The 27,092-nt window shown below is 37.8% G+C and overlaps 2 protein-coding genes across 5 annotated transcripts in view; both read right to left on the bottom strand.

Annotated features, from left to right (window-relative positions):
* Syt1 (synaptotagmin 1) overlaps window positions 1-27,092 on the bottom strand; it is a 525,848-nt gene that overhangs the window by 184,888 nt on the left and 313,868 nt on the right. For 2 of the 4 annotated variants that reach the window (XM_031349253.1, XM_031349256.1), the window contains one exon: window positions 14,494-14,673. In XM_031349253.1, coding sequence (XP_031205113.1) covers window positions 14,494-14,656 — 163 coding nt within the window. In that variant the 5' untranslated portion in view covers window positions 14,657-14,673. Of the gene's footprint in view, window positions 1-14,493; window positions 14,674-21,745; window positions 21,860-24,265; window positions 24,452-27,092 lie in introns of those variants that run through there. The other 2 variants (XM_031349255.1, XM_031349252.1) reach the window with 2 other exon arrangements.
* On the bottom strand, window positions 21,927-23,223 carry LOC116075839 (lys-63-specific deubiquitinase BRCC36-like). The gene has a single exon (XM_031349257.1). The coding sequence runs from the start codon at window positions 23,137-23,139 to the stop codon at window positions 22,264-22,266; it is 876 nt and encodes a 291-aa protein (XP_031205117.1). The 5' UTR covers window positions 23,140-23,223; the 3' UTR covers window positions 21,927-22,263.

Genomic DNA, 27,092 nt, shown 5'->3' on the forward strand with positions numbered 1-27,092 from the left:
GAACAAGGGTTTTCAAGGTCACTAAAGAGCTCTGTATCTAGTGGAATTTTTTAAGGCATATTCTCCTGCAATCTATTTGCAGCACTTGCCACAGCAGCAGGCTTACTTCTTTTCATGGTCAAAACCAGAAAGAAGTAGGTTCACTAGTATTCTATTCTTAAAAGCCCACAGAGGTTTATGGTTTGTAGAATACATCATGTCCCACTCAACAAAATATAATAATTTCTAAAAAATTTTTCCAACTACACTACTGAGTATACTCTATCCAACTGTGTTCATCTTATTTCTAACCACAATTTTCCGTAATGATGCTCATGTTGGTCAGTGTGAGATGACTTCCTGTTAGCTCTCTGTTGATGCAAAGCCTTTTAGATTCCAGGCACAGTTCAAAGATTTCTTCTTTCTTACCTCCTTTCCTAATTGCTATATTAGAACTCCTTCATATCTAGTTTACTTGAAACTCTAACTCATGATTGCCTCTCTGTGTTCTAGCACTTACTTTTTTTTACTGTCTTTGAGACTCTTCACTATAAAATTGGAATTATATATACAAGTAATAGTTAGTCAAATTATCATTCACTATATAGAGCAGAGCCTGTACCTAGAACTTAGGAAATGTGGGTGATCATGACAGTGTCTTTTGCTTCTCTTCTACTAGACTTGAAACATGGCAAAGGTAGATTGAATAAGTTGATTGTTTTTAAACTAAGCCTCATGCTGTGCCTTCGAGACAACTTTCTTAGGATCAAATTGACTAGTTTTCCTCAGATGTCTTCTTTACTTAGTTAGTGTCTTAGTCAGGGTTTCTATTCCTGCACAAACATCATGACCAAGAAGCAAGTTGGGGAGGAAAGGGTTTATTTAGCTTACTACCTCATTACTGTTGATCACCAGAGGAAGTCAGGACTGGAACTCAAGCAGGTCAGGAAGCAGGAGCTGATGCAGAGGCCATGGAGAGATGTTTCTTACTGACTTGCTTCCCCTGGCTTGCTCAGCCTGCTCTCTTATAGAACCCAAGACTTCCAGCCCAGGGATGGCACCACCCACAAGGGGCCCTACCCTTTATTTTGTATCTTTTCATGTGTCATCCTTTCAGATCTTGATTTATTGTCTATTCAAATATATCTCTCAATTATCTACTGGGTTGCAAAAGTTTTTGTTTAAATAAATTGTGAAAAAAATCCTTGTCATATCTATGTACTTTAGATATTCTGTTCTAGTCTATGACTTCTCTTCCTATATCTGTTCTATAATTTTTAAAAAGCCCAATTGTCACCTTTTCCCCCAAATTTTCACTTTGACAAAGCTTTATGTATCAAATTGTATTGCTAGTCAATGCTTTGGGATCCTTCCTAGAGGATGTTTCCATACATCAAGGTCACAGAAGGTCTTACTGTTTCTTCTTAAAGTTTTCCAGCTTTACATGTAGATCACACTGCACTTGGAGTTATCAGAGGATTGCACATGTTAGGTTTCAAACCTGGAACAAAAGACTGAGGCACCTCTTTAACACATCTAAATGGACAATGGTTGCCAGGTTCTCCCTGCATCTCTCAAGCCTTACCTGTTACAAGGCTCTTCTGGCTGGCATACCCAGCCTTCTACGCTAAATTCTCCAGGCCAGGGGCTGGGATGCCCTTCTTCCAGCTGCCCTTCCATATATAATCCAACCATTTTGGTTACCTGGTCTCTTGTCTATTCTTTTGGGCCTCCTGGCTGCTATTCCTGGTTCCTGTTCTCCCCCTTTCTTTCCTTTTGCCCTCTCATGGCTCAGAAGCATGTCCACTCTGGACTCTCCCAGATATCCCTGCCTCTTGCTATGTCTTTTATTTACAACAAACATCCTACACCATATCTAGGAGCAGTCATATTCTTTCCTTTTTTATTTCTTTTTTCATTTTGCAAATTAAAGCCATATGATATATCCTACACAATGGCTAGAATGAAGAAGACTAACAATTCTAAGTGTTGGTAAGTATACAGAGAGTCAGAACTTTCACATGTTACTACTGGAGAGAAAAACCTGACACTAACATTAGAAGCCATTTTATCCCTGAGGAGTCATGGCTACCCAGGAACTCAGTATATAGACCAAGCTGGCCTTGAATTCGAAGAGATGTGCCTGCTTCTGCATTGTGAATGCTGGGCCTGAAGTGCACACCATCATGCTTAGCCAGAAATTCCATTATCTAGATATTTCCCAAGAGAGTACAAGCAGGCATTCATCCAAGCAGAGACTTGTAAAGAATATATAAAGTAAAATACTTTAAATATCCATCAAGAGATTCATGGCTAAGAAAATGTTGGATCACTTTTCTGTATATCCAAAAATGGACTACTGCTTAAAAATAATAAAAGGAATGAACTATTAGAAGAGGCAACAGTGTGAACAGAGCAACAATCTCAGAAACATCCTACAAACAGGAGAAACAAGATATATAGACTATACAGTGGTGTATGATTCCATGCTAACAAATCATGTATATACAAATATATACAAATGACAGGAAGACCAACTAGTGTCAAAAGCTAGAGATGCTTAGGGTGGGAATTTCTGGAAAGTACTAGGAACATTTTTTTTTTTTTAGAGTGATGATTACATTGTATGAAGGTGTGAAATACACAGACATATGTATGCATGTGTGGTACAGGCAACTCAACTGTTGGCAAACCATTCTTAAATAGAATTAAGGAAAGCAAGAAATTCAATAGAGATATCAAGGCTAGGGATTAAGGCTCTGACTTTAAATGGCATGAAATCAATCGTACTGTAAACCCTGAAAAGATAAAAGAGTCACAGAGATAGAGGAATGCCTAAGGTACATCTTTGGAGATAACTTTCCTGCCTACAATTAGAAGAGAAAGAAAGGAAAGGAGAGTGTGTTCAGAAAGAATTAGAACAGAGAGGCTAGTGTGCTGGTTCTCATGTTCCTAATGCTGTGACTCTTTAATACAGTACATGTTGTGGTGACTCCCAACCACAATATTGTTTTCATTGCTACTTCATAGCTCTAATTTTGCTACTGTTATGAATTGTAATATAAACATCTCTGATCTGCAGGATATCTGACCTATGATGCTGTGAAGGGATCCTTGGACCTCTGAAGGGGTTGTGACCCACAGGTTGAGAACCACTGGAATAGAAGCTCACTAGCCAACAGACTATCAATAAAGGCAAGGTGCATGGAGTAGGCTGCCTTTGTGTATGGCCCAACTGTCCCTGGTTGAGTGAATATCCCTGTCAAGTCATCCGCATGGTGGCAAGGTGTAGCTGTCCCTAGCTGACGTTATAGGCAGCAGAATGGGCTGTAGGAATGATCCACACACTTTGTATAACTGGAAGCACAGGTGAAATCGTGTTCAGCTTTTAGAGCGACTATTAAGCTCAAGCCCTCATGGCGGTACTTGGCTGTGCATCAGAAGCACCGGTGTTATAGCTTAAGACTACTTAATGCAAAATAGCAAAACAGATTCACTGCTGATGAGGACCTGGAAGGTAGCCAGTTAAATAGCAGGAAGAGAAGTGGGTGGATGACAGCAGCCCTGAAAGGTGAGGTGATGGGGAACAGTTCCAATCAGTGTGGGCAGGAGATGGCAGGCAAGGCCAGGCTGAAGCACCACTTCAAATGAGAACCACTGCTAGGGTGTTATCAGCAATGACAGCAGCACAGAGCCTTTGCAAGTGCACTTTGTGTGTCTGCTGGAGGAGACAGAGAAACCTCAACTGTAAACAGGTACTCACCGAAGCAAGCCTCATCAAAGGGCCTGCTGGAAGAAAGGCCCCTGCGACATTTGAGCTTCCCTTGAATTCTCCCTATGAAAGCATAGGGAACGGGGTGGTGTTCCACAGCAGTTGTCATCAAATGAGCTTACCTAGCTTCCTTGGTATCCCAATATAGCACATTAAAAAATAAAAACCTAAAAGATGAAATCAGTAGTGAATCCCAGATCTCTACTTTAATAAAAGTATCTGTGGGGAGGACTATGCATCCCAAGGGCCAATTTAGGGACAGCCTGCTTATTAACTGTGCCAGACTGATTGCCACTAGGCTCAAAAGAATAAAACAAGCACAGGACATGTTCAGGCAGTACAGGCAAGTAGGAAAAAAAACCCAGAACAGAAGGTGATGGTACTAAAGATAGATCAAGAATAGAGACAGCAAAAGGGGAGATGCACAAAGCAAAGGCTGTGGTTCTGGAAGCTTGCCCACTTCTGTTCCAATGTAAGGGTGAATGTCACCTTTCTTACTTTGTCCTTCATAGGCTTCTTCTTTGAAGTCATTTTCTTGATGACTCAATGTAATTAATAGTCTGCTCTGAACTAAACTGGAGAAAGAATTCTGCCTACCATGATGAGGCTGCTTTGTTCTGGAACTAGAGAATCACAGGAAAAGAGAGCATCCAACCACACAGATTGCACAGTATTAACAGACAGAGACAGCTAAGTAACATATCAAAACGGCAAGCATATACAAGCATGGATTCATAGCAGAGCAAGAGCTGGGGATGCGTAGATGACTGGGAGGTCTGAGGAGAGGGTATAGGAACAGCTTGAAATGGCACAGAACTCAGAAGGGAGAGGATCCAGAGGCAAGCAGAGGCAAGCAGAGGCAAGCAGAGGCAAGTGGTATTCCAGGCAGAGGAGATGGTGTGTGTGTGTGTGTGTGTGTGTGTGTGTGTGTGTGTGTGTGTGTGTATAGATCTGGATGCACTGTACATGCTAAACTAAAACATAGGGGATTCACTCCTGCTGGAGCAAAATATGAGTGGCAAGCAGGAGATGAGCTTAGAGCAGATATGGATGTTCCATCCATTCCTGTTCACCAAGCTGCAGGTGTCTAGCTAAGATAATGTGATTTACTGTAGAAGTCTTTCTGAAAATTGAGTGAAGACAGAAGGGAGGTCCAACACATGGTAAAATGGTCTGCTTGGCCTTAATTAACTTGACGTGACACGTGAAGCATGGTATATGGTAACATGCCATATAAACCGACAATAGAAACAGACACATTTTAAATGTACTCACGGTTGTATTGCAAATATTAACTATAGCCATCTGTGAATATTACTACTCCCTTGCTCACATATACAACTCTAGTCTTCTTTGGCATGCATATTACACTATTTGCTCAAGGATGCACACTAGTAATGTCACAGTAAATCCTGATAGATTCACTCATACTATGACCCAGCTCACTTCACAGTGTCAGAGCAGAGCAAGTCACACCCCCTGACATGTCTGCCTACTCTTATGGGGCCAGTCTCTCAGTGATTAACAACACTTCAAACAACTTCTAGGCCACAGGAATGTTCCAAAAATGAGTTTAGGAAATATGACTGCAAAATTATGACAGGAATTGCTTTTTTATTCCCCACTATAGACTATTGTAGTTCTTTTACTTGAAATAACCAGTCTACGTCCTTTCAAAAATAAAATGATAATAAAATTTGACTCCCAAGGCACTGAGCCATTTAACTCTGTCAAGTAAAGGAATTATGGACAAGTATATATTGTTTTCAGGTAATAGCATACTTCTCAGCCATGTATGTTTCTAGTATTTGTAATATATTATTATGTTATTTCCCCCCCTCTCTCTTTCTCTCTCTCTCTCTGTGATAAAGAGCTTTAAATATAAGATAAGAAGTAGGAGAGTGTGAATAGTTTCAGAATTTCTCCAGGGCAGCATTTCAATTAAAATGTTTCTTGATGAGGAAATCTTCAAATGGCTCAATATCTTCTTATTTTTTTACTTCAACGTTATCTAAGCTCATTCAATCCCTTTATTATAATAGTCTCTTAAGTGAAACACAAACAAAGAAAAATAAAGCCAAGTGCTGGAATGTAATTGACTACCACATAATTTTCTTGTGGTTTCTGCTCTAATTTCTTGGTTTTTGTTTTGTTTTTGGTTTTGGTTTTTGTTTTCTGTTTTTGTCTTTTTCCATAGACAGGGTTTCTCTGTGTAGCCCTGGCTATCCTGGAACTTACTCTGTAGAACAGGATGGCCTTGAACTCAGAAATCTGCCTGCCTCTGCCTCCCAAGTACTGGGATTAAAGGCACGTGCCACCACTGCACGGCTCTGCTCTAATTTCTTTATCAAATGTAACAGAAAGTGTCCCGAACCTGGTAGTCAACCAAGCAATCAGGGATCGATATAGTCTTAAGAGCAAGCAAAACAGCATGATCCAGGTTTTTACATCCATAGCTTTCTTTATGAATTGGCTTCTGTAGGCAGGCTTTGCTTAACAACTACCTGTGTGTTGAACTGTAATGGTTATGTGTTAAGGAACTGACTTTTAGAGCTATTTAAAAGTATCTCTGTCTCCTTGTAAAGTACTCCAGCAAGGTAATTCTTGAGCTGCATTAAATATCAGACCATGGTATTATTCACAGCCCTTATTTTCCTTCTATGGGCTTACTTAATATCCTTGAGATGCCAACAAAGTTTAACTAAATAAGCTCTGGGAACTTAGCTTGGATCTTAATTCGTTTGGTGGCTTTTATAGCTTACAGTTACGTTGTATCACCTATGCTTTGGAAGTTTATAGAATCCCTTAACACTTGTTCATTTTAAAGGAGTGAATTTCTTGGGGGGATTTTTCTGCATAATAGGATTCCTGAAGGAAACCACAAGGACATATAAAACTCCTTCCTGAAATGCAATCTCAGTGGCATGTAGTTAGCTTAAGTTGCCACCCAGGCCCTAGAATACTGACAGAATTACGTTTTCACTTGCTTAAATTCAGTAATATTCACAGCACTACACTTTGTAACACATACTTTAAAATATTTTCTTCTCACAAGGTGAGCAGATAACATAAAACACATATATAATTTTAAAGTTCAATAAAATGTATTAATCATAAAGGAGAATCAAGGCTCATATTTACAATCAAATAATTTGTAATAATTTACCAAAAATAATATAAAGAAATATTCAGGTAATGACACAATGAAATAATTAGATGCCTGCAACTCCTAGAGGGGTCACTAGACTTTAGATAATCAAAAGATTATTTTTTAATCAGGAACAAAAACCAAAGACTAGATTTTAGACAGATATTATAATAAAAGCTAAACTGTTTTATATACTTAAGAGACATACAAGACCACCTTGTGCATGCATGTACACACATACACACACACACACACACACACACACACACACACACACACACACGTGAATAGTTCTAGGTTACATACCTATAAATTTTTCTTTTATATATATGTCCTATTGGGATTTTGAAATTTTGTGGGATGCCGGTTTGCATCAAGTACTGAAGGATAAGTAGGTTTGCCTGTCTCCATATTCAAGTTTTAACACACTAAAAATAGCCCAACAAATACTCACTGTATCCTATAGGGGGCAGTACAAACTGTTCTATGACTATTGAACTGTTCTATGACTATTGAATTGTTCTATGACTACTGGTTTTAGGCAAATCAGATCACTTTAGGTTAAAAATACATACATTCACTCATACATACACATACATACATACATACATACATACATACATACATACATATATTTCTACTATTTTTAAAGTCAGAATTGAATTAAAATGATAATCTAAGATGGTGGACTAAGTCAAATGAAAGTGAAGGATGTTCTGTTGAAAGTGTAGATGCCTGCCTCATGCATGTGATGAACTTGTGTGAGTAACCCTTATTGCTAAGTGTCTCTGCCTCAACAGATTCTGTCATTACTACTGTGATGAAGTCAGTATGGCAAAGTCCTGATGGTTGAGAATTCTCATCAGAACTGAACCTTTCTTTCTTGTAGATTCTCCATTTTACTCAACATTTACTTCACTCAACATTTTAGCCATGCCTCTCTGAAGTTTCAAGAGATAGGGGAAGCTGACTCATGTAGCTCATTCATTTACAGAGTATGCTACTTTTGAATAGAATGGCTGTGTATCTGCGTAAAGGAAGACCATTTAAAAAACTGCAGAACTAAAGTAAATAACTCTTCACTTATCAAGCTGGCTGATGCAGGAAGAACATAGATTATATTAAAATCACATTCCAGGTATTCAATCATCTACAATACAAATCACAATAGGACTGTCTCTGAGCAGGTGTAAAGTTTATCACTTGTTTCCAGTCTTTTGCTGTAATAAGCAACAGTGGAGGGGATGTGAAGCATCTGTGATATTCTCATGTGGCCAAATCATCAAACTGGAAATGTCTCCTGACAACACCCCTACCTCTAACTCTCCAGCCTGAGTAACTTCTTTGGACAACCCTCATGTCTATAAAAGCCCCTGAGTTCTTATTCATACAATGAGAATAGTAATTGTTCTTATTTGGCAGTTTTCACAAGCTTATTGGTGATTCGTATAATGCACAACACATATAGGTGTCCAAATGCTCAATAAACGTGGTGATCAGTAATGTAATTCCTGTTCTTCACCTGCCATGTATTACTGTGTTCCTAAGGGGCTCTTCATCTGTTTCTTGCCATTGACTTTCTTGACATTAACAATCATGACACTGACATAGGGCAATGCTATTATCTTCATTTTTCAGCCACAGGAGGGAAAACAAAGTTATCCAACTACACTTTTCTTGACTTATGCACGCATCCTTCTATGATGCTCTTTGCATCATTGCTAGCTGTTTACTAACTGATCATCTCATTCTGAGGTTTGAGGACACCCTGTTCAGTGTTCCTACAGCTAGCTGTCTCCATAGCTGCTGATGTCACTTCAGCAGGAAGACTGTAATAGAGCTGAGTCTTGCTTCATCATATTTCCCTTTTCAGTGTTCATGTCATATTTCATTTGTAAAGGACCCTTGTGTTAAAAGGTTTGAAATTTATTTTTAGGGCTCAGTTTCTTCAAATGTGGAATAAATACCATAACACTTTTAATAGTGTAAAGTTTTGAAACATGACATCTATACAGTTACTTCTAGCATTAACTGGTTTAGTCTTGAGCAAAAGCTCCTGGTCATAACCTCAACACAGTACTGCACAGATCCAAATTACACAACATCTTTGCCGGGACCACTTTCTATGAACAGGACAAACAAAGATGTGTGAGTCAGTATACCAGGGCCTTGGGAATTAACCTATCAGTGGGAAAGCAAGCAGAAGGCCCTGCAGGTAACAAGTACAGATTTGAATGAAGCTTTGAAGAGAGGAAGCCTCACAGAACCCTGCCTTTAAAATGATGGACTTCTCATCCTGAAGGGGACAAATTAACTGGGTGTTCAATGAAAACTAATATATCAGGGTTAGGGGGAGCCCAACATCACTAGGGAAGAACTAGCTGGCTTTGAGAGAGATTTCAGGACAAGTCTTCATGGGCTTAAATTCAAGCAGAGAACTGGTGGCGATGGAGCTGTTTGCGGTCAGGATCATAGTAAGAGTTCTTATTTGAATAAGACTTCCCATAGCAAGTATGTAGAATAAGAATTGAATATAGAGTGAGAGGTGCCATCAAGGTGACACCAGGAAAATAGGGCTTCATTTTGAGAAATGAATGATGAGGAAAATCTTGATCAGCCTATAGAGAATAAGGAGTGGGGAGAAGGCTGAGAAGCATGGGATGGGAGCCAGAAGTTTTCAGTCTATGGAGGCCAGTAATATCTGACTTCATGAAACTCAACAATAACCCTCTTAGTATCAAGATGCACCTAGCAAGTTTAAAGAAGATAATTTTAGCAGTGTATGGAGATGGAAATCAGAGCAGAAGGCCCTGGATTGCCAAGGGGCATGAAGAGAAGGCAGGGTCTAGGTTATTTATGTTTAAACTCTGGTGGAGATGTGAAGCTAGATGACAGAAAGGTAGTTTGACCAGGGTAATTTCAGGGGAAGGTATTTTAGACGATGGAACAAGCACACTGGCATTCCTTTAGCACCTATGACATATACAACTTTGCTAAGTCCTTTCTGATATGTGATGTAGGCCAAGAGCAGGGCTGAGAAAAAGCAAGGTCAACACAACAGTAAGAAGGTTAGATGAGGGGTCAAGGAAACTCGCCAACATCTCCCCTGGAATAGGTACCAGAGAACTTGGCTTAAAGAGTAGAATGCACGTATATTCAGCTGCAAAGTTTCTGGAATCTTCTCTGTTTGGGTGACTGACCTAAATAGAGAGCTTTTCTAAAATAGAAATGGAAACTTGTTAAAACGACAGTGTGAATTTAATAATAGCTAGCATTTCAAGTGTGGTTTCTTTGTGCTAGACACCCTGCTATACTTTGTACACACCGCTGCTTTTACCCACCCACCTAGGGTGACAAGAGCACTATTTAAGAGCCTATCTTTGTAACAGCAAGGAACGGATGCATAAACAACTGATATGTCCAAGGACACATAGACACTGTGCTGGGCATTCAGGGTTTGGATGCATGCAGCCCGTGCTCAGAAAGTGTGTCTATTTCTGAATCAAAGTGTTTACCTCCAGACATTTCTGCATCAATAGCACAGCTATCCTTAGACCTCTTATTCTGGACTGAGAGTGAGGATTTGGTTATTTTGCTGTACATAAGGAAAGGTACACTCTACTTCAAGAAGCTCATGAATATCAAAACCCTAATCGTAGCTATTTGGATGACATGAGTTCATGCTTTACAAGCCAACCATGGCCTTAGTTACATTAAAATCAAAGTTGCAAAATAAAGAAGCATTCTGGAAATTCTTGTCTGCTTCATTTAGATAAGAGTATGCAGAATGAATTGAAAGATAAAAATGCTCAGAGAATTTACCATTTCCTTCTCCTCTCTCGCTCTCTCCTTTTACATGTTAGCTGCACGGTGTTATGAATGATATCATCAGGCAATTTGGTTTGAATATGCTCCACACTGGACTGTGTAGATTACCTACCTAATGACATGCACACTCCTTGCCATTGTGACACCTCTCTTCTTCCAAGTGGGAATTTCAAGTGACAGACTAAAGCTGTTTGCTATCAATTTTGCAAAAACCACATCTGCCAGATAGCCAAGATTTAGTTCAGAGACCAAAATCGATTAATATTCTAATTTGTTACCTGTCATTAGCATCTTATTGTGTTATGCCAAGTCAAAAGTGATAACTTTTATATAGCATATGCCCCTGAAGGAATTTGAGTTTAGGGACATATTGTATCTTGCTCATTGTTGCTTCCTGTCTGAAAAATCCCATTAGAACTTTCAATTATACAGGCAGTAAAAGTTTCAGTGGATTAAAAGGAAAATGTAGATCATTTACTGCTAGATATTTTTAATAAAGCTGCATGACTGTATGAAAAATACCATTTTTCTAAAACCTATTTACTTTAAAAATATTTTAGATATTTACTTGTTTCATTTTATAATATCAAGGAAAACATTAGCAATATAGTACTTTGTACTGGTCCTTAGGGGATCCTCTTGTTTCTAGCCTTGTGGTTGACAAGTTAAAAGCAAACCTCTTTGGAGGAGGACATGGCTATCTGGTACCATTTCTAGTAACTAATAATGGGATATAGACTAGGGAATATCTTGAGGAGAAGTAAGAAGAGCTAGCCAAGGCAAACAAACAAGGGGTTTCATATGCAATATTTGCAGTTGATATTTTTCTGCTGATGAACAGGAAAAAAATGAAATGTCTGAATCTTCATGAGAAAGGAGCAGAGGACATCATAAAGATGGAAATATTTTGCTTTGTAAAAGTAAAAACATTGGTAAGCACAGAAATGGAACTTTAACACATACAATGTAAAATCTGTGTTTTAATTTGTTAGCACCTTAAGGCTACAGAATCTAAGAGGGAGTGTGTATGAAAGAAGGTGAATCGCTTCTCAGCCTTTTAGCTAAGATCAAGTGTAGAAGTTGAATTAATCTTTGTTCATTCATTTCTTGGTCAAATATACATTGAGAGCCTTCTGTGTACCCCTCATCATAAACGATGTGACTACTCACAAAACATGTATAACTTACTTCCCTTGCAGAACTTTTATTATTTTGGAAAGATTCAGAGTAATTAAAAACCATATAGTAAGCAACACATCTACATATATTATTATAGATAGTACTAAAAATATGGTGAGGAAAAGAGCAAGAATGAGGGTCAGGGGATGCTGGCACCAATGGATGAGTGAGTTACATGGATTGTAAACACTGTGCCTGCATGAACCCTAAGTAGGAGGATGACATTGTATGAGCATGAAAGAGATGAGGACATGACTTATGCTGCTAACTGGGAACACATTTCAGTTCAGTTTGATGATTACCAGGCTTGCTATGTGCTTCATACTCTACTCTTCCAGAGGAGACAGTTACACATGAGGCAGGACATGTGTCTCACTGTTTCTTTCATTGTTTTCTCTGATATCTTATGATACATTTCTTTATGGCGACTATTTTGATAAAATAGTCTTTAAGCCTGAGTTTAAATCTATAATGCATGCATATGTTTAACCTCTAGAATTTCCAACCTCAAAGTTATATAAAAAGCACTTTGGCTTTTATAACAGTCCATTAGCTAGGCAATAGAGCAAAAGAGGAACTGTGATCTTGTTCTTGCTCAAGGGCTTGAGCTACTGAACCATCTCTCTCTTTCCATTTCTTCTCCAATGGAGCTTCCTGCTGAGAATAGTAATTACCAACAACTCTGTTAGAACAGGCTTCAGAGGAAGCCGAATTTGTGAACAGCGTGGACATATGAACACATTTCTAGTCTTCAAGGCATGAGGACATCTTACAGATACATTTTCATAATGTTATCTTTCATCTGGAATATTCCAATAGCTTATTTATCTTCTCTTCTTGGATTAGATTCATCCAAGTTATCCTCAGGTCCCAATATATTGTGCTACAAAGAAATTCAATTTCTGCCAATCTTGTTCCAATTAAGGGCATACTTTTAAACCAATTTCAAGAGGACAGCATCATGGTATGAAAGTCAAGGAGCCCACAAAAAGTGAATAAAAAGCTACTAGATGCCAATCACTATTCCTGGTTACTGTGTCTAGGGCTTTTCCTGAACAACTGAGTTCAGGAGCATGTAAAAAGGCTAGTCACCATGTGGGCTTGATTACTTTCAGGAAAGGAAGGAGAGTTTAAGTTTTGTAAATTAATATATATGATAAATCATATTAATAGGGTAAAGGGTAAAGCAATATAATCATTTTAAAAGAAAAGGAATTTGAAAATAATTGAATATTCTTAACAATGCTCAACAAATTAGGTATACAAGAACTATACTTGAATATGATAAAGGGTGTACATGACAGCCCCAGAGTTAGTGTTTAAAAAATTCCTTCTAAGATGTAGAGAACAAAGAGGCACAACCATGAAACTTGCTATGGCAGGTCTTAACCAGAATAATAGGGCAAGAATGAGAAATCAAAGGTATCCAAAGTGAGCAAGAGGAAAAGATTTTCCTTGTTTGCACATGATATGATCATATAAAGAGACCCAGAGAGTCATTACCAAACTTTTAGAAGTAATGAATGGGCTTAGTAGTTAAATGACCCAACATTAATATACAAAGATCAATATTATTAGATGCACTATCTCAGTGATAAACCAAGAAAAAAATCCTTTGCCAATACTAAGAAAGAAAACATTCCACACTCACCTACATTATTTTATTCATTATTATTACTGTGTGAACATAGTGTGTGTGTGTGTGTGTGTGTGTGTGTGTGTGTGTGTGCGTGTGCATGCACGCACGCAATTTCACATATGCCACAGAGCTCATGTGAAGGTTAAAGGACCTGGAGCTACAGGCTTGAAGAGCAGCAGGTAAGGGAAATGGCCAAAGGATACAAACTTTGGTTTACAGAGGAAAGTAAATTCAGAAGACTTATTGCACAGCATTGGCTGCAGTAGTGTTGAGCTAAGACAGTGAATGTTGGATGTTTCAGTAAAAAATGGTTCTATGTGAGGTAGTGTCCACATGATAGTAGGTCAACATACAGTATTCATAGCTGAAAATATTGTCATTATACACAGTAAACATATCTGTAAATATCCAAATAAAAATTGAAAAGCTAAATACCACTGGTTAGACTTAGTGTTACATTTACTTTAATAAGCCTAGCCATAGGCTTGTGTTTCCCACTGACAAAAAATTAAAAGTAGGTGAAAATTTTTGAAATATTGACTAGCCAATGAAAGAAAAGCAAGTTTTAAAAACATTAAGAAAGGAAAGAAAATCAAACTTGTAATAGTGGGAAGGTATCATCTAATATAGTCTTTTCTATATAACAATTTCATCAATACAAATTTAAACTTCATATAATACAACCTATAAGCATTACTATTATCAGAGAAACAGAAAATGAAGGACCAACCTACATTAAACCCAGCATACATAGTTTCATTATAAACTTTGCTATTACTTATAAAACACAGATAAAGAAAAAAAGTCATATTCCATTTCCCAAATCATTTATCATTGGAGTACTACCATATAACACTACCAAGAAGAATAACATTAAATTCAGCTGATTTTTCCAATGATTTTAACGATTGTTCAATCTTTTTATTCAAGTGAAGGTAGTATACTCACATGGAATTTTATGCAGTTCATTCATAAATTTCTGCTTCAGTTTGGAAAAGGCATCTTCCTTCCCTTCCCCAGGACTGGCTGGCTCAGTGGCATTGTGTGGGACAAGGGTAGCGACAGTGGTGACAGGGGCGGCCAGGGCCTCAGGATGACTGGCACTCACCATTTTTGGTTCAAGCGGAACTGTGATGGGGGAAACAAAGAGAAAGCCAATTCAGAACACCATGCCTGACCCCGTACTACAGGTGTACCCAAGATGAAAACACACTGCCCACACCGCACCTGCTCACTGGGTAAGCAGCCTGTCATTAGCATATTACTTTATGTTGGCTCATGAAATATTTATGGAACCACAGTGAGTGGAGAGCTCCTTCCTGGAAGGCTAGGACCAAATGTAGTTACTGACTAGCATTCTCTCCTGACAATACCATGTAAGCCCTCAAACCCATTAGCTATGTGTACGAGCCCAACTTTCCTGTGTAAATTTAATTTTTAATGATATCTTCCCAAAGTGGCTAGAACAAGATTGTTGATGGCAGCCATGTTCTATACTCTAAGCATCTTGTATTATTTAAAAAACAAACCCCACAAATTATGGATATTAGTGTTAGAAATGTTGCTAAGTGATTGCATACATTCAAACTGTTAATGACCATTAAAATAACAGTATACAATAATATAATACTGGAAGCCTAGAACACATTATACAGCAAATGTTTCTTGAATCTCTGATCAAGGATAAATTTTATCCCTAGTCATTTTTTGACCTTTACTGGAGGTGATACTTTGATCAATAATTGATATGTTCTGCTAGGTGGTATTTTTAGGTTACTGTAAATGCAGCATAATAGATTCCATATATCAAGACACTGATAATGAAACAGGCCTTGTCTGCTTAATTATTTAAATTCATCTAGCTTCATTATCTAATTGAATTATTTTATAAAATTCACTCATTCAATCATTTTAAATGCTTATTTACCTTTGATCAAAAATAATCCCAATTAATTCTAAGGTTGTTAATGTAAACATTTTGGCTTGGAATTGTGAAGACAGTAATGTTAGTCTAATTCTCTAGCTAAACAAATTTTGGAAACTTATATGGGAAGAAATAAACTTGCTCTCTGTCTTACTCAGGGTGACTATTGCTGTGATCAAACTATGACCAGCAGCAACTCGGTGAGGAAAGGGTTTCTTGTACTTATGCTTCCATATCAGAGTCCATCACTGAAGGAAGTTGAGGGCAGGAACCCAGAGGCAGGAAGTGATGCAGAGGTCACGAGTGTGGGGGGAAGAATGTTTACTGCCTTGTTCTTCATGGCTCGCTTAACTTGATATCTTAGAGCACCCAGGACCATCAGTCCAGGGGTGTCCCCACCTACAGAGGGCTAAACCCTCCCATATTAATCACTGATAGAAAATGCCCTATATCTTGGATCCTACAGCTGGATCTTATGGAGATGTTCTCTCAATTGAGGATTCCTCCTTTCAGATGACTAGCTTGTGTCAAGTTGACATAAAAACTAGCCAGCACAATTGATCCTTTGTCAGCTTGACAGACCAATACAATACCAGCTAACAACAACTTTTTCTTTTTTTGTTATCCCTCAAATATCACATTAATAATCATCACAATATAAAAAATATTAAGAATGTAAAACTCCCAGGTTTTGCAAATTTGAATATTTTAGAACATTAATTTCTTTAAAATCCAAAGTCAATTTAAGAATCCAAAGTCTCTTTAAAAACTTCTCTCAACGATGGGCTCCTACAAAATCAAAATAAGTAAAATACTTTCTTATTCCAAGAGGAAAGAACCAAGACAGAGTCACAAGCTAGACAAAGAAAAATGAACTCTAACAGTACAAATAACTTAGTGTCTAATGTCTGCCATTCCCTCACAGTCTTTTCGGTTCCAAAGGCCTTGCCATAGCACCCACAACTAGACTCATGGCTGAAGCCAGCTCTGCTGCTGTCTGCAAAATTCTCAAGTCTTCTGCTGTAGGTACCCTGCCCCACCTTCTCCCAATGGACCCTTCATTCCTGGGCTTTCCACTGCTACTGAGGTAGAACCTTCACTTGTGGCTTCTCACAACGCCAGCCCTCAGCTGCTCTTCATGACTCCTTCACACCTTCAAAAACAGTATTAATTTGGAGACAACCTAAGTCAAGCACCCTCCTCCCCTTCCTCCCTCTGTCCTCTCCTCCCTCCCTCTCTCCCTTTCTTTCTGTCTGTCTTAGTTTGCTTGTTTTGTCTTCTTTTTATTTGCCTATTTGCCTATTTGTTTTTGTTTTCTAAAGAAAGGGGAGAAAGAAGGCATATATCTGGATGCATGAGGAGGTTGGTATTATCTGGGAGAAGATGAAGCAATAATGTATGAAAAATTATTTTCAATAAAAAAATATATAAGGAAACAGTTATGTGTCTCTTCTATGTAAGCCATATGTCCTACACGAACGTCCCCTGATCTAGGTCTCTTCAGCTAGCCAAACATTACAGTACCATTTAAGTACTCAGTACTGGTGTATTTATAATTTTCTCTTAAATCTATTTATCATTGAATGAGAAGCACATGTTATCTAAATAACAGGAAACAGATTGCATAATTTTATATGCACAGTCATTTAGCTTGGGAGAACAAAATTTTAGCATATTGAAAAAAACTATTGTAGGATATAAACTTAAAGTCTTTGCTTAAAGATAAGAAAAGATAGCCTGATCAATTCCTTCTTTATAATAAAATACTGAAAATTAACAAGGACATATTTACCTAGCATTTTGGCTAAATATCAATAGCAAAGGTCAGCATACAAGGAGCTGGGCAATTGTGAGGAAGGGCAGAACTGGAACATGCTCTATAGACCCAAGATAACAGAGCATATCAAAATATGTGAAAGGGTTCATCCTTATTCTAGGAATCACTGATAAAGTATTAATTGCTGATATGCATTCTAATATAAAGACATTTATAGGAACTTTAATATCAAAAATTACCCATCAGAGTCAAATAATTGTGGCAATTTATAAAATAATAGTATTTAACCTTGTCTTAAAAAGCTTCAAACTTGAAAGCACATGGGAATATTAGTTGCTAAATATAAGCGATGAAACATTACACAGATTATACATTGTTTGTAAATAAAGGGCTTTCATATTAAAGAAGCTAGAAAGACAGAGTCAATGTCAAACTTCTGGTAGAAGTTTTACCTCCTATGTGTTTATGTTCTTAATATGGTATAAATCTGAGGTATTTTAAATTATAAAAACAATCTGTTAAAATTGTTTGTTCTTATGAGGGCTGAATCCAACAATATGAGTTTAGCATTCTAATGCTGGATTGGAAACACGTTCAAGCACAAACTAAATCTCAAGGAAAAACAGTGAGGCAAAATTTTCAGCAAAAGAATACATAAAATGGCCACTGACTGAAATACAGTGTAGACAAAATAGTAAAGTCTCATAAAGGTTCATTTTTTTTTTTTTGTGGTGTAACTTGTGGGAAATCAGGATTGTTGTTGTTATGACAACCTCTTGTTCCCTCATTTTTATTTGTTTAAAGATTTTAGTTATGTCTAGCTCTAGATCTAAAACTTTATATATATTTCTTATATTACATATTGAGATATTTTATTATACTGCATGACTTGAACAGAAATCTCCATCTCCACCTCTATTTAAACATTGCAATTTGTAATAAAAGAACAGAAAACTTCAAGGTCAAACAAAAGGTGAAGAATTATCAGAAATATTACCAAAGAAAGTATTATGATTCGTAAGACCCCCCCCCAAGCTAAGTTATATTTAGCATAATCATTAAAAATAGTCCTGGAGATTGAAGAAATGTTTTTGTATTAGAGGAAGAGGACAGAACTCTGGGCTCTGCACTTCATGAGTGTCCCCCATCTACCACAGAGCAGGTATAAAGCCAATGTAGCTGCCACAAGCATCCTTCTTGGCCCTATTTCAACCGCCAGGTTCGGTATGGAGCCTCCACCCTTTCTGTATATGATGTTCAGCAAGCACAAATTGCTGACAGTCATAGCCAAATACTTCTTCCATGAACTGGACCTGGCTAAGAGGAGCTAGTCTGTCAACCTCTTGTCCCTAAAGGCCACTCTAACCCTACCACAAGTGTCAAAGCCAGGTAAGGTTCCCAGGACATATGATCACATTCACTGGGAAAGAACTTGGAAAAACAATGAACTACTGCTGTCATTTTCATTTAAATTCTTCGCTTGCCAGAGGATATTAGGCAGAACATGAAGCTTAGCAGAATAGCAAACTCTCCCTGAAGTTTGCAGGTGTCTGATGTCAGCCTCAAGGTGTATCTTCTCTGCAATTCAGATAAATACATTTTCTTGGGAGATGTAAGGAGGAAGCAAGACATTACAGGGCTATGTTATGGTGGTTGGTGGCTGGTTTCCAGTGACTGATACAATAAAAGGGTTAAATTGAAAGATCAAAATACTAGAAAACATTGAGTTCCCATACAGCATACAAAAAAGAAATGATCCTGTGTCAAAAAAGTGTCTTTTTTTTTTTTTTTGGTTTACTTACAAGCTGCCTCATGTGTTTAATGTGCGTATTTTTGCTGTACTTCCCACTTTCCTTGGTTTTATCTTAACTCTACTTTCTGTGAAGAAAGCTACACCTGACCCTAGACCTGTAGGCGGTGAACATAAGGTGAGGTCAAGACGGAAATCCCAGTGTCTGCCCATGAGTAGCATCTTCCCAGTACAGCTGTCCCTTCACAGGCTTTGATCATGGGAAAGGCCTATGTAGAGGCCATATGGTCATAGTCATAGCAGGGTTAAGGAAAGGAGGAGGACCTGAACCCGCACAGCTCTGCAGCCAACAAACAATATACAAACATAAATCTTCTGCCATGCACCAAGCAATATTCTAACTGTACTATATATGTATTTCCATAATTCTTACAATAAGCTTTGGGGTAGGAAGGTTCATTATCTCCACATTACTTATTTGAAAATGTATATATGTATGTAGTTATATGTGTGCAGGTGTGTGTGTACATGAATGATGTATGTTGGCACACATGCCATAATATATGTATACAGAAGTTAAGAGGGCAGGGCAATGTGCAGTACTTTATTCTTTATTTGTATCATGTGAGCCCTGGGGATTGAACTCAGGATTTCAGGTTTGGAGGTAAGTATTTGTAATCTGCTAAGGCGTCTTTTAAAATTATTTTTAATTAAAAACAGATTTTCATATAGTATATTCTCTTCCCCAACTCTTCCCAGACCCTCCCAAGTTTCCCATCCACCCAAATATACAGCCTTTCTCTCATTAGAATACAATATGCATCTAAAATAAAAAATAATGAATAAAAAATGTAATCAGGCCAATAAAACTCTTATCTAGGTATGCAAGTTATGAAATCTCTGATGTGTCCAGAGCATATAGATAAGAATGAACACGTTTGCTTTGCAGAGCCAGGATTCCAGACACAGATATCTCCCCCAGAGCTGCTATAGTCCTTTGGAGGGTAAAGAAACCCTTTCAAGGGGGTTGCTCGAGACCAAAAAATCCAGATGATTATGGTTCAAACATTATGAGTCAGAACAGTAGCAAAATTATATGTATAACATAGCAATGAAAGTAATTTGATGGTGGGGGCACCACAACATGAGGAACTATATAAAAAGGTTGCGGCATTCAGCAGCAGTTTCTATGTTCCCACATGATTATGGTGTGATCCTTTTAGATACCTTTGAATTCCTGTAGAAATTATCCAAAGGCTAATCCATAGGGTTATCTTCATATCTACTTCACGGGATCCAGAAAGCAAAACAAGAAATAAAACTGAATGTCTGAGTTCCCTAGGCTTGTTAGTTCCCAGAACAATTTGTATACAAACCTGGTAAATTATGTTACTAAGTTCACATTTTTGTCCCTAACTGATGTATGTGAAAGACTGCTACCTGACCATACTGAGTGCTGTGGGGCTCCTTTTACATAGCATAAAAAAAAAACAAAAAAACAAAAAAACCCAAAAAACAACGCTGAGTGACAGACTGCACACTCGACAGATGCATTCTCTTACAATATATATTTTCACACTACCCTGTGTCTGGAGTGGGAGTATTCTTAGATTTTTTAAAAGGCATCTCGCTTTCACTTTCTGTCAGGATAAGCTGCTGTTTGCCTGGGGATGCTCAAGACGGTTGTTATTCTCAGCAATGGTTCATCTCACGAATCATTTCAGGGGAATCTAGGCAAAGGTAAATGAATCCTGTTTGCTATCTGAAGCCTTGTCAGCATGGGCCACCAAGGGCAGCAGAATGAGACTCAAGCAGAGTGAAGGCTTTCAGAGGCCGTAGTCACTAAAACACTTTATCCTGACACTCTTTTTTTAAAAAGTTGTATATATACATTTTTATTTTGCAATAATAATAAACTTACCAGAATTTATAAGAAAGTACAAAAACCCCATGTCCCCTTTATTAAGATCTCCCACAACTGTAGAACTTCAGAACCAACATGATAGGTGATGCAATATTCGCTGCCACTAGATCTTAAATGAATTAAGTTTTTGTGTATAAAAATCTATAAAATATTAGCACAGGAACAGTTTTATGTACTAAACAGTAGAAGCAAGATATAAAACTACTTTATCAGCCCAAATGAACTCTTATTCCATAATGTAATGCATAACAGTAACACATATACTAAATATTATACAGTCCTGAACCCTCAAAATCATTTCTCTGTTATTTCTCTCCAAAGTTCTGACATTTCAACAATACTATCAAAATGCAACGGTAAACAAGTAACCTTTGAGATTACCCCGCCTCCCCACTTACTATAGTATCCCAAAGCTCATCTAAGTTACCCATACTAGTGGTCTGTCCCTTTTTACCACAGAGTAATATTCCAGGGTAGAAATAGTTTATCTACCCATTCTGAAATATTTGGATTGTTTGTAATCTGAGGCTAACTCAAATAAAGCTGCTATCAAAAATCTCATCAAGGTTTCTGTGCCATGACGGTACAACTGCTGGGTTGTATGTTAATATATTTAACTTTATCCAAGATTTCCAAATTCTTCTGCAGAGTACTTGTATTCCACATCTCTGTCATTGCTGTAAGAGAAATATAGTTTGTGTCCTTAACAGTATTTGGTATTTTTACTATTATCTCTTTAGCAATCTTGTCAAGTACACATCACATTCTAGTTTTAATTTGAAATCCTCAATGACTTAAGAAGTTCTACATATTTCCATCACATACCTGCCATCTATACATCTTTGTTGAAAATGTCTATTTATGTCTTCTCATTTCCTATTTGATTTTTTTTATTTTTGAGTATTGATTTTATACTTTCCATAGTTATTAGATAATACAAGTAAGTTCTTGCGTTATTACTTTTCTTTTTTTTTTTTAAACAAATAAAGTTGTTTTAATTTTGGTAAAGTCCACTATATCTACTTTGTTTTCTTCTGGATTATGCATTTGGATGAAAGTTTAAACAACTTTAAAAGTTAACTTAAAAACTTAAAAAACAAAGTTGTCTCCTGAAGATTTTTCTAAAATGATTTTTTTCTAGGGTTCCCATCTTATTTTAAATCCATGAAACATTTTGACGTACTGTTAGAATTTATTTTGTCGGCCTGTAGAGGGTTAGCCAAAGTCCATGCATGTCTTTTCTTCCTTGGATCACCTTTGTACTTCATTAAAATTAGTCGAAATGAATTAGTTTATAAATTGTATGCCAAGTATTTACATCTGCCCATTTTTGTTCTCCTGCTTTATTCTAGGGAAGACAGCTCTTCCATAAGGTCTTCCTTTTCTTGTTCCAACTCCTGCAAACGCTGCTGGTTCTGCTCCAGTCTGTCTTCCAACCACTGTAGGAGAGGCCCACAGACCGCGGACATCTGACTGCACAGATGCTTGGTGAATACAGAGCCATTATGGATCTTGGCTACTGAGTCCAGATGTGTAAGGCCATGAATCCTCCTATAAGCATCTTGTTCTTCCTGACATAGGATCCCCGGCAGCTCTACTGCTGACCTGAGGCATACTGTCCCAATGGTGGTATGAGGTACAATATGGATTGGGATTTCAAGTCTCTCATATTCCGAACTCTTTGATGCTTGTACAGACTGGAAGCAAGTATAGAGTACACGGCCAATATTTGTGGGTTTGTCTTCTATGAAACAAGCAAAAATCAGTCCTACAAAGCTTTGATCCATCATCTGGTACATGGCTTGTGTACGGACGTCGACATGAGAAGGCCAAACGGTTATATGAGGGTGGGAGTGGTACCAGCCAACAACTCTCATGGGACGACCTGTTTGCTCCGCTAACCTTTCTGCCTCTATCGAGGCTGCAGACAGTTGCTCCGGAGAAATTTCTACCCGGTCCTTTGTCTTGTCAGAACGTCGCAAGATGATAACAGAATGAATGTGAACAATTCTGACGGCATCCATCTTTTTCGCAACTGTGGACATTTCATCTTCAGCGTATGCAAGCTTGGAGTCACTCCTCCCGTGATCATTCAACTGCCCTATACACAGACCCATCACCTCCTCCTTCTCTGTGCTCAGAGCATGATTGAGACAAACCAGGAAAGCATCCGATTCCAGGTGAACCGCCTGCACTCTCTGCATCATCCGTACAGCCATCTTAATCCGCCTCTTCTCAAGTAGGCCTCAGGCCCACTGCAGACAGCCTAACCACCAGCTCAGAGGCAGCCTTCCCAGGAGGCTTTGCGGGTCTCCACTGGGGCGGAGCCTGAGGTACAGGGGAGTGGCTGGGTGCCACAGGGGGTGGAGCCTAGGGCACAGGGGGTGGAGCCTGCCTAGCCACCCTTGGGAGATTCTTTCTTCCCTTTACTGTGTTAACAAGATTGCCACAAAGTTAAGTATAGCTAAAGAAATGAGATCTTTTGATAAACATATAGTTCAACGCTATGAATTTATTTTGGCATAATTTACTTTGCAATCATTTCTGGCAAGGGACTATAAAATGATAGTGAATTTTATAATTAATAGTTTCTTAGAGCCAAAACCATGAGATGAAAAATGAACATTATTTTTACATATTATAAGGTGATAAACTTTATAAAAAATGTGAGCAAGCATAGTTTCTCTTTCCCTCAATTATATTTGGTAATTTTAATCAGCATAAATTTTTATAGGTATTCATTTAAATAAAAATTCAATTCATTGCTACATTAGTTTTTCTCTCAAAAACGTAGAATAAAAACTGAAATAATAGAATAAAACCAAGTATCCAAGCCAAAAATGAAATATTCAGTAATTATAATAATGACAAAAAAAATCAAGAAATCTTTTATAAACCTTGAGTCCCCTACACTAAGGACACAACTCTCTGAAATCATGTGACATTAGAGCTGTTTCTGAAAGCATCTGATAACGAATTCATAAAATTAACAATGCTAATTTTGCACCCATTTCTATTTTAAGAAAATATTTTATTACTTCAGCTACAAAACCCACACTTGTTTTTCAACTGCCAGTCCACCCTGGAGAACATTTATGCTTTTTAATGGGTCTCCCAAGATTTCAGCTAGACAGAAAGGTTACAGTCAAAAAGGGATAACTTTTCAAATGTATTAGACTTCAAGTATCTTTATACTTCAAGTATAAAAATGACAAAGTTGAAACTTTTCCTCCCTCCCTTTCTCCTTCCCTTTTTTCTCTTTCCTTATATTTCATAGCAAGATGAACAAGAAAATCCCAGAGAAAAGTAAAAACAACATAGACTGACTTCTAAATTTGTGTTTACCTTATTGTTGGTGATGGCTGTGATTTTATTTCTTTGCTGTTGTTGTTCACTATTTCTTTTGGAGTTGACATCTTCCACTGATCAATTTTATATGCTCTAAAGCATGATATTAATTGAAGCTACTCCTTCCCTTTCATATGGGAAGAAAAAACTAGGTGCATCGACAGTTTCCGAAGAAGCATGGGCTACTTAGTTCAAGCCAATTGGCTCTCAAAATGCTGTCTATAGAAACTCCAGATAAATGGTTTGGAATTCCCATTCTCCCTTGCTTTGTTGAAGCTGGGCTCTGAACTCTCACTGTTTCTGAGCTGCTGGCACTTGAGAGAAAAATCTAAGCTTGTAGCACAAAGCCCCCTTTCTTCACACTGTTCAGTCATTGTTTCGCCACACAGTGAAGCAAAGCTTGAAAATCAATCCATAGCTCCAATTGTGGTAGCTTCAATGGCTGGAAAAATGTGTCGGTCTTCCAGCTTGAGATAATATATTAGTAAACAAAGGTATGCAATACTTGCTAAGATGTGATATTCAGGAATTTTAAAAAGCATTTTGAGCCTATAAACTTACCTGGCATTTACAAACAAAGTTCATTTAATCAGGGGTTATCATTTATGTGTAAGGAAGAGAAGACTTGCAAAAGGTTGCACAGCTGCTAAACGATAGAACTAAGGTTTGCACGAAACTGGGCTAGTTCCATAGGCCCTGAAATTTTCTTACTAGTAAGTAAATAAACGTTGACTGACTGAATAAATTGTGTACGTATAATGTGTCCAATATGATACGATGTGCTTTGGCTAGGTCTCACCCTGTACTGAATAAAAAGAAATGTAATAAATGCCTTTCAGACCTGATGAGAAAGAAATGTTCCTATTTAGTTATTGCCTAGAGAAATTATTGGGGGTGACTCTTCTGAGAAGATACATCGCATAGAAAATTATTGTGAATGCCACAAAGAAATCCCATGCTTAGCATGGTTTAAGTCTGTATGCTAAACATCTCAGCTAGGAATTATGAAAGGTAGCAATTTTGCTTCCTTCTTCCCAAATGCTAGCTTCTGTTATGTGTCAGTGGATTTTTGTGAGCATAAAACATAAACAGCATCTACAATCTACAAAATAACCCATGCCTTCCCTTCAATTTAAAACAACCTCATTGGCTTGTCATTGTTCCTGGATAACTGTGGTCCTGGGAGATAACCCCATCACACCTCACAGGCAAATCTTCTTAGTTTATATGTTAGTCACGACAACTTGGTTCATTTTACCAATGGTTGCTTTGAGACTGTATAACACAATTTGACCATGTTGTTGTATAAAAGGAAGTTTCCTATTTTTTGTTTTTGTTTGTTGTTTGTTTTGGTTTCTGGGACCTTTTTTTTTCTTTCTAACTTTAATAGTGAAGATATCCACAGAAACCAACACCTTCTCTACTGTTTGGTACTATAGTTACTCTGGGACCTGGATCTGTTGGGATTGGGAGAGAAACCAGTGACGAAAAGCTGAGACTTTATGGCTGGCAGAGTCCGAGGTGAGTAGTAACTACGACCTGAACCTTGATGGTGAGTTGTCTCAGTAACCACTTCTCACCGTGAGATTGGCCACAAATGAGGCAATCATGTTTGTCAAGGCTCAGCCCAGTTGATGTGCTACTGTTTTGCAGTTTATGTGCTACTATTTCTTGCAGCCAGGGGGCAGTGTATATAAACGCTCTCAATCTGCTCCCCACAATAACAATACAAAAATCTGCTTTGGTTTTTCTTTCTTTTTTCCCCACAATATAATATTTTATTGATTATTGGGGGTTTCACACAATGCACCCCAATCACATTCATTTCTCTGTCTTCCCAGGTTCATCTGCCTCCCTTGTGACCTCCTCAATGTAAAGAAGAAAAAAAAAAGTTACTAAGTTCAAATTTGTGTTGCTCACATAAGCCATCCCCCTTTATTCGGAGACAAGGTTTCTCTGTGTAGTCTTGTCCTGGATATTGCTCTGTAAACCAGGCTGGCCCCCAAATCACAGAGATCTGTCTGCCTCTGCCTCTCAAGTGCTGAGATTAAAGGCGTGCACTACCATTGCCTGGCCAACCATCTGCCTTTTTGTAAGCTTATTTTCTACTATGTTTTGGTAATTTGGTTTCTTTCTAATGCTCTATACTTGTGTGTACATCAGACCTTTAGCTTCAGATGCTTAGCTGATATGAGAGATAGTCACATTTCTTATTTAGAACCTGTTCCATACATTTAGTTCATAAATTAGGGTAAAGCTTAATGTCGTACAACCCAGGTGCTAAAAGGGTAAGAACTGAGTTAATGTGAAATATATGAACACTGATTTGAGACTAATTTCCTTTAACTTAAATGCTATTCTCTCAATGCTTTTAGAGAAAGGTTGACTTTGATACTTAATATTTAACTTCAATGGTCTACCTATTAACATGCTCATTATTAGTGAAGACATGTAATAGGGAAGTGTTCAGCTCCATTTTATCTACCAGGAACAACTTAGAATCGAATCAGGGAGTTAAATTGGGGAAAACATTCTAGGAGCAGATACTGGTAACCACTAGGGACATAACCCTCAAGCACTTCTTAGGCAGCACTCTCTCTTCTCTTCCTCCCCCTTCTCTTGCTTCACTTGCTTTTGTTTCTGAATAAGAAGCAATTTTTATTCTATCTCTGCAATGAGTCAAGCTTTCATGAAGTTTGAAACTCATCCACAAAGATTCTCATGCCTTCTTCCTCTTGACAATCTGCGACCACGTCACTTTCAGAAAGTGGTTTTAAAATAATGGTTGGGTCAAGATATGTTACAGACATATTTGAAATTGTCA

Source organism: Mastomys coucha, unplaced genomic scaffold, assembly GCF_008632895.1.
Source record: "Mastomys coucha isolate ucsf_1 unplaced genomic scaffold, UCSF_Mcou_1 pScaffold4, whole genome shotgun sequence".
NCBI lineage: Eukaryota > Metazoa > Chordata > Mammalia > Rodentia > Muridae > Mastomys > Mastomys coucha.